Source organism: Tympanuchus pallidicinctus, unplaced genomic scaffold (genome assembly GCF_026119805.1).
Source record: "Tympanuchus pallidicinctus isolate F22 unplaced genomic scaffold, pur_lepc_1.0 scaffold5, whole genome shotgun sequence".
In the NCBI taxonomy this organism is placed as follows: Eukaryota; Metazoa; Chordata; class Aves; order Galliformes; family Phasianidae; genus Tympanuchus; species Tympanuchus pallidicinctus.
The window spans coordinates 33,982,062-33,999,012 of NW_026294769.1; the positions used below are offsets into that span (position 1 = coordinate 33,982,062).

Genomic DNA, 16,951 nt, shown 5'->3' on the forward strand with positions numbered 1-16,951 from the left:
AGTTGCTGTCTTTCCTCTGCAATAGCAAAGAAACATCCCAGCTAGCATCAGTGAAGTGCAAAACATGCTTCAACTCACAGAGGTATAACTGAGGGTAGAATTTAGTTCAAAGGATTTATACCCTACAAGCCCAGCTTGTTCCTCTGGCTCAGTGAGACTTCTCGTATGAGGAGGAAAAACAGGATTTGGTTTTGCAGAGGGAAACATTGCTTGAACTCTTACCATATTAAACCACAATGTAATCCAGACGATGTCTGTTATGCAGGAGTATGCAGATCCTAGTGAGAGTAATCTTCCTGGCAGAGAACTCCAGCACAGTGCAGTGCCTTCAAACCTCCCATATATTATGGTGTCTGCAGACTACTGGCATATCCTGGTGAGAGGTATAGCTGTGACAATTGGATGCACAGGAATTGCAGGCACAACTCTTTCGGGTTCCATTTGCCTTGCTTACCTCTGAAATTTCTGTGCAGACTGCTATCTTAGGGATCTCAGCCGCTCCTCAGGCTCCATAACTGCTATCAACACTGGCTGGGGCAGTTTGAACTATGCCAGCTCTCTGAATGACTCAACTTCTCATGCCTATGTCTGCAAGCATGCTCAAAAACAGCATAATTCAACTCACATGCGTTTTCTAGATTCAGCTGCCATTGCTGTGGATTGTGATTCATTTCCAAGTTTAACACATGCAGATGCCTCTTAGTTGAATTTGTAATCTGCAAATGATGAGATAGACTTTCTTTTGTCTTGTTTTATCTCTGTGGAATTTGTCACAAATTCAGCCCCAGCTTGTTTGGCAAGCTATGTAGAAGCGGATTGGTAACATATTCAAACACAGAGTAAGCCTTGGACTTCTTTTTCAGCCAGTTCTTCCAACACTTTGAAACTGTCGTCTGTTTAAAGCAATAAAAGACCTGTGGAGCATGGGTCCAATGGAATGTGTGGTATTCGTTATCTCTAGAAGCTTACAAATCCTTCTTAATGAATCAGAGCTACAAAGTGATGAAGTCTTCAATGTCAGAAAGAAAGAAAGAAGCTTAGAAGAGGAAAAACCTCTGAGTTACACAAATTACTCAAGATCTCAAGTTCGCCAAACACAGATTTACTCCTTCATTAGAATGTTTTCAAGAATGAACACTTCAACTTGTACCTGGCTGGGCTTCTTCTAGGTAGACTATGTCTACCTAGACTTCAGCAAAGCCTTCGACACTGTCTCCCACAGTATTCTACTGGAGAAGCTGGCAGTCTACTTGGACAGATACACTCTTTTCCAGGTAAAGAACTGGCTGGATGGCAGTACACAGAGAGTGGTGGTAAATGGAGTCACATCCAGCTGGTGATTGGTCACAAGTACTGTTCCCTGGGGGTCTGGTACTGGGGCCTGTCCTGTACAATGTCTCTACCAAAGATCTGCATGAGGGCACTGAGTGCACCCCCAGTAAGTTTGTAGATGACACCAAGTTGGCAGGAAGAGTCGGTCAGCCTTGGGGGTAGGAAGGCCCAGCAGAGGGATCTAGACAGGCTGGATATCTGGGCTGAGGCCAATGGGATGAAGTTCAACAAGACCAAGTGCCAGATCCTGCACTTTGGCCACAACAATCCCAGGCAATGCTACAGGCTTGGGGCAGAGTGGCTGGAAGACTGAGTAGACCTGAGGGTATTGGTTGATGCTCAGCTGAACATGAGTCAGCAGTGTGCCCAGGTAACCAAGAAGGTCAATGGCTCCTGGCTTGTATCAGAAACAGTGTTGCCAGAAAGAGCAGGGAAGAGATCATTCCTCTGTACTTAACCCTCGTGAGGCCGCACCTCAAGTACTATGTTCAGTTTTGGATCCCCCTCTACAAGAAAGGCATTGATGCCCTGGAGCATGTGTTCAGAGCTGTGAGGGGTCTGTAACACAAGCCTTAAGAGAAGCCTGAGGGAACTGTGACTGTTATATCTGGAGAAGAGGAGACTCAGAGGTGACCTTATCACTCTCTACAACTACCTGAAAGGAGGTTGTGGTGAGGTAAGAGTCAGCCTCTTCTCCCATGTAACTCACAATAGGACTAGAGGGAATGCACTCGAGTTGCACCAGGGAAGATTTAGGTTGGATGTTAGGAAATACTTTTTTTCCAAAAGAGTGGTCATGCACTAGAATTGGCTGCCCAGGAAGATGGTGTTGTCACCATCCCTGGAGATATTCAAGTAACATTTAGATGTTGTACTGAGGGACATGCTTTGGTGGGAAATATTGGTAATAGATGAACAAATGGACTGGATGATCTTAAAGGTTCTTTTCCAACCTTGGTGATCCGGTGATTCTATGATTCTTAATTCCAGAATAGTTTATAATAACTACAGAAAAGGAAAGTATTTCCCATTTAATGGATAGGTTAAGCACAGAAGCCAAAATGTGAATATATCCTTGACCTCATGATGCAGATGAAGGGTGAAAGGAGAGAGAATGAGGCATATATACACAGTAACCATAGAATTTTCCTTCTCTGTTTTTGGAAGAAAACTTAACCTTTGTTGTATATATCCATAAAGGTCTACAAATGGCTCTGCAGAGAAGACAGAAAAGATAATGTGCAAACATTTCTTATTGCAAACTACTTGTTTATGTATTATACTAGTATTGCAAACCAGGAGTAATAACCAACTTATCAATTTGTCTTTTTATTAGTAATTTAGTCAAAATGGCAATGGGACACATATCACTGTGAAATCTGCTGAAGAATTTATTAAAGCAGCGAAAAAACAAAGTTTAGAGTTGGAAATGCCATGTACCACATTTAGGTCATACAACATTGTTTTTATCAGCATACTATGCAGAATTACTTTTATAAGTGGATAAATACATTTACAGTAGATTTCTTCAGAGGGATAGAAAGCCAGCTCGCTGTAGACCTCTACCTGATGCTCTGATGTGCTAAGTTTTGTCACTCTTCACTCCCTCTGTAGTCACTGGGAGGAGATGAGTGTCTCCAGGAAGTAAATCAGATCTCAGACGCTCTGATTCATCTTCTACAGGTGATTTCTATCTACTGACTGAACAGGGAGCATGTGCTCTTAGTTGATTTTCCCAAGTTATTTGCACAAAACTGAGAGAATTAAGGATTCCTCCAGACTAGCCAGGGCATTGTAGTATATTTTCTCTCTTTGTTCTTTCTCCTGGAAGGCAAGTTATGTTGAATTTGTATTTAAAATACCTGTATTTCTTTCTGGATATGAAAGAAAAAAAAAAAGCATATGAGGCTTGGGATGATATCCTTTTCCCAGAGAAACAGAACGTTTTATTATTATTATTATTCTCAACAACACTGAGACTTTTAGGAGTGGTTTGGGGTCATTTGACCCCTTTCCTTTTTAGCCATAAATCCTGTGCTCGTACAGCTAGAATTTTCAGCCTTACTGATGGGAGTAGTTTAGATGGTAGGAGAGAAAAACCCTACTCCTCAAATGTATTCATTTTTTTTCTGGGTTATTGCCTTTTCACCTTTGGGAAGAAGTAAGATCTCCTAGGTATTGTTCTCTCAATGTTTGCATGAGAAGGAAAGGAGAAGGGAGAACAAAGCAGGTCGTGGCCTGTTTTGTGGGGAAATTACGGAGAGTAGAAAGGAAATGGCATAGGACTGTTTGGGTATGGAGTCTCCCCTCATCAATCACACTCACAAAGAAAACAAGTTACTTGTAGTTTTTGAACAGTTGTGCAGCTCTCTCACTTCTCCACTCTCAAAGTCTACTGTTGATAGTATGTAATCAGCCATATATACATTCAAATTGAATTGCACAATTCAGATGCAAAGAGAACAGGAGTGGGGGACTCTTGATTAAAAGATGCAACTGAGGAAAAAGTCTTGCAGTTGGGGATGTCTTCTCCTGGAAGGAAAAGATTCCAAAAAAAAGAAAAGAGTAGTCACTGTAGGAGCTGCCGGTGTTACTGCTTGTGATAGGGAGAAGCCCATGTGCCATAAATACGTGTGTGAGGGGAAGATTTTGACATTAGAAGACTCTAAACATTGTAAACTCAGAATCTGGATCTGTATTCTAGAGATAAACAGTCTGTAAGAACTGTGCAAATTTTTAAGGCAGAAATACAGCACATATTAAATAAATAACCAAGGGAAGTGACGGAATACCCAGCACATAGATTCTATAAGTCAAGACCATACATATCTTTGCATTATGAACACTAGGTATATATCTGAATTCTGTACTTTCTAATCCATGGCAAATTGAATTATTATAATTCCTCTAGCCTTAATATACATGCACTTGTTGCTTTAGTATAGCAACCTAACACAGCAGGTCTAAGGGAGAATGAATTTATCATACCAGCCTCTACTACTGTTCTGAAAATCATATCCCAAAGGGAAGGTGCTAGAGAGAAAACTGGTGCAGTAGGTTAATAAAAGGCAACAGTGACCAATGCAAACAAAGAATTCATCTATACTGTGCTCTGTGCTTGCATCATTCACAGAAAAAGCAAATGTGAAAAAGCTTGTGCAAATCAAATACAAAGCTTGTACATTACTAATTACTTTTTTTGAAGATATTTCAAAGTTTTCCATATCTCCTCCACCTGTATAAAAACTAGATAAACCTGCAGTGCATACCCTTCTGGGGTAAAGAATCAAATCTGAAGACATTTAGGAAAATGTGAAGGTTTCAATGATGTTTTCTCAAATCATTTTGAATTTATAGCAAAATCAGTCTTCAAAATGTTAATTTTATTCTGTCAAATGAGAAATTCCAAGTTTGTGCCAACAACTATAAATACATCATTTTGTCATTCAGCTATTTCTAGTGACCAGCAGCAAAGGAGAGAAAAAGTAGAGTCTGTAGTGCAGGCTGTTTAACCTGATAAATGTGACAATTCATGACTGAAGTTTAGTAGGATTCTTAGAAACATATTAATAGAAAAACTATTTCAGCTCTTAATCTATGCATTTCAGTGAACTGCGTTCATAGAAGAAAATGACAGCCTGCTTTTTGCTTTCTTAGTAATTTCTGTACTAAACTACTGGCTGTGTGTCTTTCTCAGCAGTTTCCAAAATCCTGTTGTACCAGTAGTGTTGGTTGCTTTATTAGCTTTCTTGTAACATTTTTGACAGCTGCTAAGAAGGATATTAGGTTGTTTTAAAAGGTCTTCTTTGCACAGAAAGAACCAACACCATTCATAACATCCAAAATTCTCTTATTATAGTTGCCTAGTCTCACTATACATAATATTCAGAATTATTTATGTTAGCATAGATTTTTTCTTCTTTTACTTCTTAGGGAATTTTTACATATCTTTCTTTGTCTCGTGTTTTCTTTCAAATATAAAATGTCTAAGCAAAGGAGTGGGGAGCAAAGCAACTCTCTCTTTTAGGCAAAGTAGCATATTCCTGCACAGCATGCAGGATTGTATGCATTGCTCTCTCACTCTGTAGTTGACCGAAAGGCAACACTTCACTGCCACATGCCTATTGCTCATGCCTCGTTCTAAAGATCAGTTAGCAGACTTGCACCTCTCTGATACTCAACTGAAATGGCGGATGAGGCATTCTGACTTGTTGGAGTGCTGCTTATTGCCTCAGATGAGAAGTACTGAAACTGTTTATCAGTTTCCCCAGTGACTGGTTGTTTTCCTAGGTGTGTGCCTGTACTCAGTGAGCTTTAAGACCACACCTCTCTGTTCTCACTACTCTCATTCCCCGCGTAATTATATGTGCACTGTCATACTCTTGAGAAACTAAGTAGACATTTTTTTATGGTTGAGGCATCAATTTTATATCTAGCAATGACAAAGACATTTAGAGCGTTTAATCTTTGTTTCTCTGACAACATCCCTTATTCATCACAGTCATAAAGGCATAAATTATCAGTAATGATTTTTATTTTCAAAGCAAACTGCTGGTGTTGAGTCCAAAATTTGAAAACTTGTTCTTAATACTTGTCTTTTCCACAGTAGCTTCACTTTCTCACCCTACATGCACGAAGAAACCCCCAAATGGTTTTAAGGTATTTTGAAGCCCAGTCAGGACAATCATTGGTCACTGAATGCGTTAGATTTTTTTATTTTATTATGAGCAGTACTACTTTCTTCATATCTGTGTAAAGTGCATCTCTAGCTGAGGGGTATTGTGGCTAACTGAACTGATAAATGGAGGAGTAGGAATGATCTCATGTGAATTCAGTCAAATAGTAGACAATTTAGTACTGTCTGAAGTTACACCAATGTCTGTGCTACACCTGTATTAGCAGGTCCAAGGTATACATACATTCTTATAATTTCATTAATCTGTAAAGATATGTCCAAGTTCCCTATTTTATGAATGCATTAGATATGCCAGATAATCAGTAATAGCACCTGAAATAACCTGTGTGTCTTTCACAGCAGTGAAGAGGGTACCGGATGTGGAAGCTCAAGGGCGTTGCAGAGGTCAGAGCAGTGAAGAACCCAGAGACAGGTATCTGTGCAGGACCTACACAAGGTCTGTCTTCCTGAAAGAAACCTCCAGGAGAACCCCAAAAATACCATAGGATTCAGCACCAGTTGGTGATGCTGAGAATGCATGGCAGGTGCTAAAGAAAAAGGTCCACCTTGGGATTTGTACAACTCCAGCATGGACAACTTTATCTATCAAACATACACAGGGTGTTGATCAAATGGCATCAGTTACAGGAGTCTTACTGGCTCCATTCAGAAAAAAAGCTTCCCTACAGCTGTAACTCTTCATACAAAGACAGTACTGTGTTGACAGGGATGCATCTTTCTAACACTTTAAGAATTTGGAGTTCAGAAGTATATACATAAGTGCATATCCTGGATATTTTGCAAATAAATTTTCACATCAACATTTTTCCACTGAAATAATAAAAACATTTAAGTCTTTAATGGGGAAAAATGACTGCAGAAAAAAAAAGAAAAAAAGAAAATATTGTTCTATTTTAAGGTCTAATCACTGTTTATTCTGGATTAAAGTCTCTTCAGAAGTGCAAGAATGCACGCTGCCCAGAACCGGAAAGAAATTAAATATCTGGAAATGCCTCCAATTTTCAACTCTTTTTTTCTCCCCTTGCTTCCAGCTGTCTCATACTATATGTCTCAAAGTAGGAAAAGAGCTTCCTAGATTCAGGGTGGCTGCGGACTGCATGGATCCAAATCTACTGAAATCTGAGTGAAACTATGGGGCTGAGATTCAGATCAGGGGTCAGTTGCAAAACCTCAGGAAAAGGCTAAGAGTGAAAATGTCTTATATGAGTTAGTTGCCTGGAACAACAACCTTGTTTGAAAGAAGGATCTTTCCAGAGAATACCCAAGTCCAGCTTGTTTCTCACCTATCTCCAAAGAACAGATCCCTGCCATGGGCACACTGCTATCTGTCTGAACCAATTCCTCAATTACCCAGATTGGCAGGTAGAAATGTATTTCTGCCACACTGTAGGGGAGCAGGTTTTCAGTTCCTTTCCTATCTGCATAACCAAAGGAAACAAGGCAAGAGAAACATCTCACTCAGTGAACACAGGCAGATCATCATCACTAAGTACTGGAAGCTGTGGCTGCTGTGGCAGGTATCATCTGAGAAACTGACAGCACACAACAGAAGGCAAGGATTTTCAAGAGACATACTGAAAAATACATTATTTAAACTGGAGAGCAGTAAGAACAGAAATTTTGTAGGAGGAACAATATCTTTCTTCCATGTTATGCTGACCAAACTAGAAAATTGGTCTGCTGAGATTTAAGAAGAAAAAAACATGGTTTATTTTGAAATGCAAGAAAGACACAAGTATAACACAGAACTATGTAACAAATCTAAATTTCTGCAATGAATACACAATTAATGCAAATTAATAGGTGAATGAGTATGTAAGGAGTATTTAAAAAGAGAAGCTTCAGTAAATGCCAAAGCTGCTGCTTGCTTGCACAAAATTTCATTTGCACTATGTAATGCTGGTAATTGCTTCCTTCTAATTAGTCTTGTAATAGGTACCCAACCCAGTCTAGATGTTCTTCAGCAACTTGTCTGAGATGTCCATGGGCCAGATTGCAACAGGAGCTGACACGACCAATGCAGCAACACACAACAAGCCTGTCTGTAATTAAGTGACCTGTGCAGGGGCTGTCACATCTTCAGTTCACATAGAGCTTTTAACCCGGGCCCACATAAACCCCTCCTGACTAAGTGTCCATCCAATGAAGGCACCAGGGCAAGAAGCATAAGGTTAGAAGCACAGTCATTTTGACTGCCAAATCAGCCAAAAGGAGCCATGTCTGGAGACTCATCTTAGGACTGTCTTGAGTATATGACACACTAGTGACTATATATATTCATGATGCTTAAACGAGGTGGGTGATATGACTAGTCTTCAGATGGATATTCATATTTCCTTTAGGAAAGTTTATCCACACGGCAGGCTTGGTAGGCTCTGGGTAACAAGTTGCATCAGTACCAATAGCAGACACACAAGCCAAAATTAGTAACTGCTATTCAGACAGTGGTGATCCACTTCAGGCCTTATGGGATTCATTTCTTGAATTTAGAAATTTAAGAATTCTCCACCATCTGTTCTTCAGTACTGCATTTGCAAAGCCCAGCTACCATGACATTTCCAGGTCTTTTGGTATGGTGTTTAAATGCTCCTGTGACAGCTCAGGAGAATAAATTAAAAGTATGATTCATATAATTTAGGTATTCATGGGCCTATATTCAAGCCTTAGGTAGAATTACATGAATTTGAGACACCAATATCTCTTACAGAAGTGAATTCTATCTCACAGGACTCATTCCAAATTCAGCAAACTCAGGGGTATTTTTTCCTGTGAATTCAGTTTGGGGTCAGTCATTCCCCAGAGATGAAAAACAGAATGATTGGAGATATAAAACAAGCTAATCTTTATTTCCAGCAATACACCATATTCATCCTTAATAGTACATAATGACTGTCATTTACAGGAAAGGCTGAATCTTGATTAAAAGAGAAGTTTAACAGCCATTCTTAGAAGGTATGCATTTCATTTTGTTTTGTATGTCCCCATCATTCAGTAGGTTGACAGTGAATGACATGGACAAGGTGACTAAAGAACAACTACTTGCTGCTTCTTATAACAGAGTGCACTGAGTGAAATAATCAGTCCTCATGTTTAAAACAACATGAGGAAGAACACTTTCACACTGCACATAACTAAATCTGTGGAACTCATTGCCAGAGGATGTTTTGGTGGTATAAAAGTGCTAAAATAAATTAATGGAAGAAAGGTACATCAAATACAATTAGACATAGCTGTATGGATGCAATTTCCAGCTCATGAAGTTCTTAACCACCAATGACTCTTTGCTGGGTGTTCCTTTCTGAACTTGCTTATTGTACCAAGCAACTGCTGTTGGCCACTATTGAAGCTGTTATATTGGAGGAAATCTGCTGTCTACAGCTAGTGATGTGACACATGCTTATGTCATTATCTTCACTTAACACTTCTATTAAGACATCTTCTCACAAATTCAGTGCACAAGCATAGAAAATGCAAAGATCTCTGGTTAGATACAATTTTATAATATTTGTATGAACATTTGTGAGAACAGTTTAGATGTTACCAGTGTTCATATAAAAACAAAAAATAACAATGCTGTTACATTAAAGGTGATGTATAATATATAATGTAAATAAAATGTAAAACAAGTATCATATTATGGAAAACACTAAAACACACATTCTCTTTTACCCAATAAACAGGAATTCTAAAATCTTAAAATATTTTGTTGGATGATGTGGAAATTTGTGATCATTTCATGAAAAGCTAGTTGTTGAAATTGAAAGAATGGGGTACACTACCTAGGAATTCAGTATTTTCCATTGGTTGCAAAGTATTGAAATGTCAGTTCTCTCTCTTCAGAGGTAAAGGAAAATAATCTTAATTTTACTCGGTCACTTTCATGTCTAAGAGTTATTTTTAAGTAAAGCACTGTGTTAAGGAGATGTATTTGACTTTAATGTTTCCAATGGTGATTTTTAATAATGATTGCTGAACCATATGGCCTCCTCTTCCTGCAAGTTACACAGTGGAGGTCTTCTCTGAGTACAAGAAATGAACATCCATCTGCTCCCAAATGATTTGGAGAGGCAGAGGAGAGCCTAAAGCATAACAGTGTAGAAAATAGTAAAACAGCAAAAACATGCAAGCAAACAGCTACCAGCTACTTTCTTTAGGACCATGGTTCACACTGGAGCAAAACTAGATTCTAGGATGTCTTTTTGCTATTTGCCACACTATTCACACAAAAATAACTGCCTGAGCAGTCAGATGAGACTAGAAACTGCACGTTTTTCTTGTGACTCACATACCTTTTCTGTACCATCAGTTGAAAAGAAGTGATCACACTTTCTGTAGGTCATGACAGCTGATTAGTTAGTGCTGCGTAAGTGTAAGTAATTCCTCAGCTTCATCGAAGCCAGTGTGTAAAGACCACTGATCATGCCTCACAGCAGTGTGTATGAATATCATTCACTGACATTTAAAACCTATTCTGGGATTTCTGGAATCACCCATAAGCATATGCCATTAATTTGAACACAGATGTATGACCTAGACACAAAGGCACTGCTTTCCTTTCCCCCCTTTATCCTTCCTTTCTCCTTCCCAAGAAGAAGGGCAAGGAAGACATTAACCCTGCTAGGAGTATCCACCCAATTAAACTTCCTACTACATCTCCTCTAGCTTCACCACAGCAAAAGATGGAGAAAGAGTGTGTCTCTCTGTCTGTATCTCACACACACAAGGCTTGCTAGGTGCAAGAAGATGACTAAAGCCATACATAGGCTTGGAGAAAGAGAGATCCTCAAATGATTATAGAAATAGAGAAAGATGGGAAACCATACCAGATAGCCCAGGTTAACATTTTATTGCTAATTACAAGAAGAAACAAGTAAGAGTACATGAAATAAGAAGCTTAAAAAGCAGTGTTCTGAGATATGTCTGATGCTTCCCAATGGAGATTAGGAAAGAACACATTTGTTAAAATGCCTTTTAAGCTACAGCTGAAAACCCCGAAGTCTCTTCTTCAGGCTGCTGCCCAGAGTTAATGCTCTTGTAAGGCAGAGCATACCAGTGTTATTGCAGTCGATTGGTTTTAGTGCCACTCCCGACACACAGCCCTCTTCACACCCATCATCTCCATCAGTTCCTACCTTTAGAACTCTCTCATCTGCCCATCCTACTCAGCAGTTTCTCTTTGGCAAGAATGGAAAATAGAAATGAAAGAAAAATTAAATGGGAGCATTATACTCCACAAGGTTGTTTGCTTTTAGGTATGATAAGCAGTAAGGCTGGAAAAATATAACACTGCTCAGGGTTCAGACATTGGAGATGTTTTAGTACAACACATTTAAATTAAGTTGGGGAGTTTACTTGTACGAGTTCAGGAATTTACTCCTGGTTTGTGCAAAGCTGATCACAGGTTTGGTGTATGGATATTGTGTGCCCAGGCCTGCATCTGCTCTTCCACTTGCTTATCTTAAGTTAAACCTTTGGAAAGTGATACCTAAATTTTCACCACCTAAAGAAGATTCATCTTTATATTATGTAAGTGCAAGTGTTCATGCATTAGATTGCCAGACCTATATTTTCTTTTTTGTGACTAATGAATGTAGATGCTTAAAATTATATTATTTCTTTTGAAGAGATACTGTGATGTTGTTACCCAATATATTTTTCTAATTAGTAGCTCTGTTTTTTAGCAGCACTAAGCTGGTTAGGCTTGACATGATTGATAGTCATGCCACTTACTTAGATGCTAGAATATGATTTTAACAGCCTATTACTTGATCCTGCCTGACCAATCTTTTGTGATAGTTTAAATGCATAAGTGGAGAAGGGAAGATCTGCTGATGTCATCTGGATTTCAGTAAGGCCTTTGATACGGTCCGCCATATCATCCTTTTCTCCAAATGAGGAAGATACGTATTTGACAAGTGAACTGTTCAATGGATGAGAAACCAGTTATGACATCATACTCAAAGAATGGTAGTCAATCTCTCAATGTCTGGATGGAAATGTGTAAAGAGCGATGTCCTGCAGGGGTCAGTACTTGGACCAGTGCTCTTTAACATCATCAGTGACATCAACAGTGGGATTGAGTACACCCTCAGCAAGTTTGTGGATGGCACCAAGCAATGTGGCGTGGTCAACATGCCTAAGTGACAGGATGCCATTGAGAAAGACATAGACAGGCTTGAGTAGCAGGCCCAGGTGAAAATCACGAGGTAATAAAATCAAATTGCCAAGTACTGCACATGGGTCATAGCAGCCCCCACAGTCAATACCAGCTGAGGGACGAAAGGATTGAGCACAGTACTGCTGAAAAGTACCTGGGGGTACTGGTGGATGAGAAGCTGAACATGAGCCAGCAGTGTGCTCTCACAGCCCAGAAAGACAACAATGTCCTGGGCTGCATCAAAAGAAGCATGGTCAACAGGGCAAGGGAGGTGATCCTGCTCTTCTACTCTGCACTGGTGAGACCTCACCTGGAGTACTGCATCCATATGTGGAGTCTTCAGTATAAGAGAGATGTGTTAGATTGTTAGAGCATGTCCAGAGAAGGACCACACAAATGATCCAAGGGATGAAACAGTTTCCCTACAGGACATGCTGAGTGAGCTGGGGCTGTTCAGCTTGGAGAAGAAAAGCTCCAGGAAGACCTATAACAGCCTTTCAGTATCTGAAGAGGAGCTATAAGAAGGAAGGAGACAGACTCTTTAGCAGGGTCTGTTGTGATAGGGCAAGGGTAAATGGTTTGAAAGTAAAAGAGATGAGACTTAGATTGGATGTAAGAATGAATTTTTTTGTAATAAGGGGTGGTGCAGTACTAGAATGTTGCCCAGAATGGTGGTGAATGCCCCGTCCTTGGAGACACTCAAGGTCAGGCTGCATGGGGTTCTGAGCAACCTGATGTAGCTGTAGGTGTTCCTGTTCATTGCAAGGGAGTTGAACTAGATGGCCTTTAAAGGTCCCTTCCAAATCAAAAGATTCTATGATCCAGTTATGACTAATTACCTTTCATATAATACAGTGATTCAAAAAAACAAAATGAATTGAATAGGTAAGAATTATAAAACTGTTGCGATTTGGCAAAGTAGTAGTACTTTTTTTTCAGTGAGCTATAATGATTGCAAGACGCCTGGAATCAACTTTTTATATTACATTTTATAACTAAGCTAAAGGCCTTTTAGAAAGTAATGTACTCTCTCTGAGGGCAGAAAAGGGACAGCGTTCCTGAGAACACCATTTCCTTCTCTGCTGTGTTTCTCTGTACATACCATGCACATAAAAATGTATACCTATGGATACATGGGTCATTATATTGCCTGAGTAATTATGATTTACAGAATTCATATGGCTGAATACACAATATATTCAGAAACTCTGATATTATATTGACATATAAATAGTTTGTGCATCCTCAATTCAAAGAGCAGAAAGGAAAGCATCTTTAGAAGTGTAGTTTTGACTGGTTTCAAATATTGGCTTCAAACTACAGACTCCTTTCTATACTAATGAATTTCTTTCCTGGCTTCTGATGGATGTTTTAGCTGACATTAATCACTTCAGTTACTTTTGTAGCTGCCTATGCTTACATCACAGGTAACGCAACAACCAACTTCCCAATAGCTTTTAATGAAGTAAGATATTTTTCCTTCATGTAATATTTACATTTCCTTTTATTATTTTTTTTCATTCATTTTAAAGGAAAAAACTGATTGCTTTCCAGTGTTTCTGAAGTCAAACATTTAGCACTGTTCCTTTTACTGCTGAATCTCTGCATATCTACTGTGAGTTTGGTTCTTTGTTTCCAATTCAACATCAAAATAAAAACTTGTAGTGGACTATGTGCAAAAGCTTCAAACTGCTGAAGAGATATTGGTACGACATAGGAAAGTACACTGGCTTCACCAAGGTCAGTCAAGTTATCAGCTGAAATAAATTTATAAATTGACCATCCAAATAAAGTGGTTAAGACGATGTACTAGATTAGCAAGAAGGAAGCTAATTATACATTACAAATGATGCATCAACTGTTGCAACTCTATTAAAAAAAAAAGTAATAAAAACTATTTATTTTGCACTTGTATAACTTCTACCCACTGTCTGAATTGAACATGTTTCTACTGTCTTATCAGAACTTCATATAAATTTGTTTTCTTTACTTAGTGAGCTAATAGAAAACTGATAGATAATGGACCAGTTAGATTTGTTCTTAAAATGCAACATAATGCCATGCAGTAAAGCAGCACACAGGTCCTGCTGCTGACATGTCCAACCTTCTTGCACCAAGAACACTTCCACACTCCACTCAGCAGATAATGCCGCTTTTCTGTGCACAGTTTATCTCCAGGCTGCTTGTCCTCATACCCAAACAACTCTTCAAAATCACTGTCACAAGGGCAAGCTAGAAAAGATATTAATTCATGAAGACTTTGCTGATCCCATCAGAAATAGAAAATATCAATCATTCTTTAAAATAACCCATAAGTCTTCAGAACTATTATTATCTGCGATACAAGGGAGAAAAAACACTGCAGAAATTGCTGTACATCTCCTTCCTTTTGTTCGGCATTCAAGTAAAAATTAGGCTAAGTTTTCATTTATGACCAATTGCTTGTCACCCTTCTCCAGCACTTCAGTGTTCTGTTCACAGTTATTAATCTTACACCAGAAGTGCAAAGAAGCGCAACAAAGCTAGGGTTGGAACACATGTCTTACAGGGAACAGCTGAGGGAACCAGGATTATACAGCCTGGAGAATGCTCAAGGGAGACATTATCACTCTCAACAACTCCCCGAAATGAGGTTCTAGTGAGGTGGGAGTTAACCTCTTCCCTCTGGTAACAGTGATAGAAAAAGAGGTAATCGCCTCAAGTGGTGCCAGTGGAGGTTCAGTTTGGATATTGGGAAAATTTTCTTCCCAGAGTGGTGAGACAGTGGCCCAGGCTGCCCAGGAAGGTGATTGAGTCACCATCCCTGGAGGTGTTCAAGAAATGTGGAGGTGTGGCACTGAGAAACATGATTAGTGGACATGGTGAGGATGAGTTGATGGTTGGACTAGATGATAATAGTGGTCTTTCCAACCTTAATGATTCAGTGATTCTATGATTCTATGAACTTTGTGCTTTGTGGATGCTGTGTAGAAGAAAGCCAGCTTTTCATAGAACGACAGAGGGGCAAGTATGGCACATTAGTCTTGGAGAGTGTTTTGGCTGTGCAGCCTGAGCCCAGGAGCTGGGAAGTGTTCCTATACTCATCATAGCAGAGAACTGCCAAGAGCATTAATAGCGACTTCAGTGGTGGCTACCCATCATTCAGAATGAGTCATGGTACCTATATGCAGGCAACACCTTCCTGCAGTTACCCTAGATGCTACTGCAAGTCCTAGACTCATTGAATTTGACTTCACCAGAAGATAAAATTCACTAATAATAATATACATAAATGTAACAGAATATAAATAAGTAACTGACTTCAAAAAATAATATATGAATCAAAGGAAAACTGTACTCCAGAACTGGGAGAATAAAAGTAAGACAGCCAGGAAACCCTACTGGCTTGAAAAAGTAGGAGGCCACTGTTTCCCAGGGCACTTATGAATTTAAATGTTTTTCTGTCACTGGTCACTCCAAAGGTTTGACTGAGAAGGCAGACATCATGTCCAGAGTTGGCAATTTCATGAAGGCACTGCTCTAATCAGTCTCAATTCCACACACTTGTATGTATGTATGTAACAAAAGATATTATATGTATATTATATGTGTACATTATATGCATTGCTGAACATCTGTGCACTTTATGTTTCAAGCAGTTCCCAGAAGCTACAGCTCCATAAATTTAAAATAAAATATATTAGAGGTGAGTTCATTGCCATATGCCACTTGTCACATATCCTAAAATGCAACAGGTGAGATTCTTCCAGTCCCTGCTTTGCTTGTTACAGAAAAATCACTTCATCTTTTCATGCCTCAGGTTCCTCACATTAAAATAGGCCTAATCGTGTTGACTTCCTCATCCACTGCTTTGAAAGAGCTAATGGTACTTCTCATTTGCATTTTCTTGGGTATATGTATGTACTACAGAAACTCTGTTCTTTTACTTCCATGTCGGTCTGAATATAGCATAGATAAAATAATTTAAATGTATGTTCCTGGCTCCCAGAAAACAGACAATTTAGGAAAGTCCTACACTAGCTTGTTCCTTTAGAATAGACGTCTATATTGATGTAGGAAAGGCAGATCTTCTAGATAACTTCTGGAGAAACACACAACCTTCAATCAAGAAAATAATGCTACAGTAGAAAAGTTTAATTGTTTAGGTTGCTGTTGAAGGCAGGCTGGATGGGTTGTTGTTTGTTGTAGGGTTTTTTTTAGACTTCCCACATGGGAGACTTTCACTCAAGGCTATGTCTGAGAACTATTTCAAACTTCATTTTTAGGGTGTATTTTTGTGGTTACATCACACAGATACAAGCTCTTGCTGTAGCCTGAAGGGGTTGTCCTACCCATCCTCTGCCCCTGGTTTTGCAGCATTACCTCTTTCTCCCTCCTATCATATGCTCTGAGATTTATTACCTTTAAAAATTGCATGTTTTAAGCCATATAGGAAATCTGAAAATTATGTGCTGCCTGTCAGACAAGGGAATATATATATATATGTTCTTTACAGAGGTAGATAATGCAAAATTGTATTAATATGTATATTAATTCAGACAGAAAAAATATATGAAAATATTTAACACAAATTATCTGCATGAAAGTTCTGTGAAAAAAATCAGACTGAATCAGAGCAAAGTAATATATATATCTATATATAATTGAAAAATAAATACTAATAAAGAAGAAAATATTTACAGGATGTGATATATTACACTACGCAACTGAAGAACAAAAAGAAATAAATCAATATTATTACAGTTAACAAAAGCAATTTTTTTTAA

The 16,951-nt window shown here is 38.8% G+C and overlaps 1 protein-coding gene across 1 annotated transcript in view; it reads left to right on the plus strand.

Annotated features, from left to right (window-relative positions):
- The first annotated feature begins 250 nt into the window (after positions 1 to 250).
- The window catches only part of LOC128091253 (desmoglein-1-like), a 43,912-nt gene continuing 27,211 nt past the window's right edge, over positions 251 to 16,951 (plus strand). The window contains exon 1 of the mRNA XM_052704306.1: positions 251 to 376. Coding sequence (XP_052560266.1) covers positions 251 to 376 — 126 coding nt within the window. The remainder of the gene's footprint in view (positions 377 to 16,951) is intronic.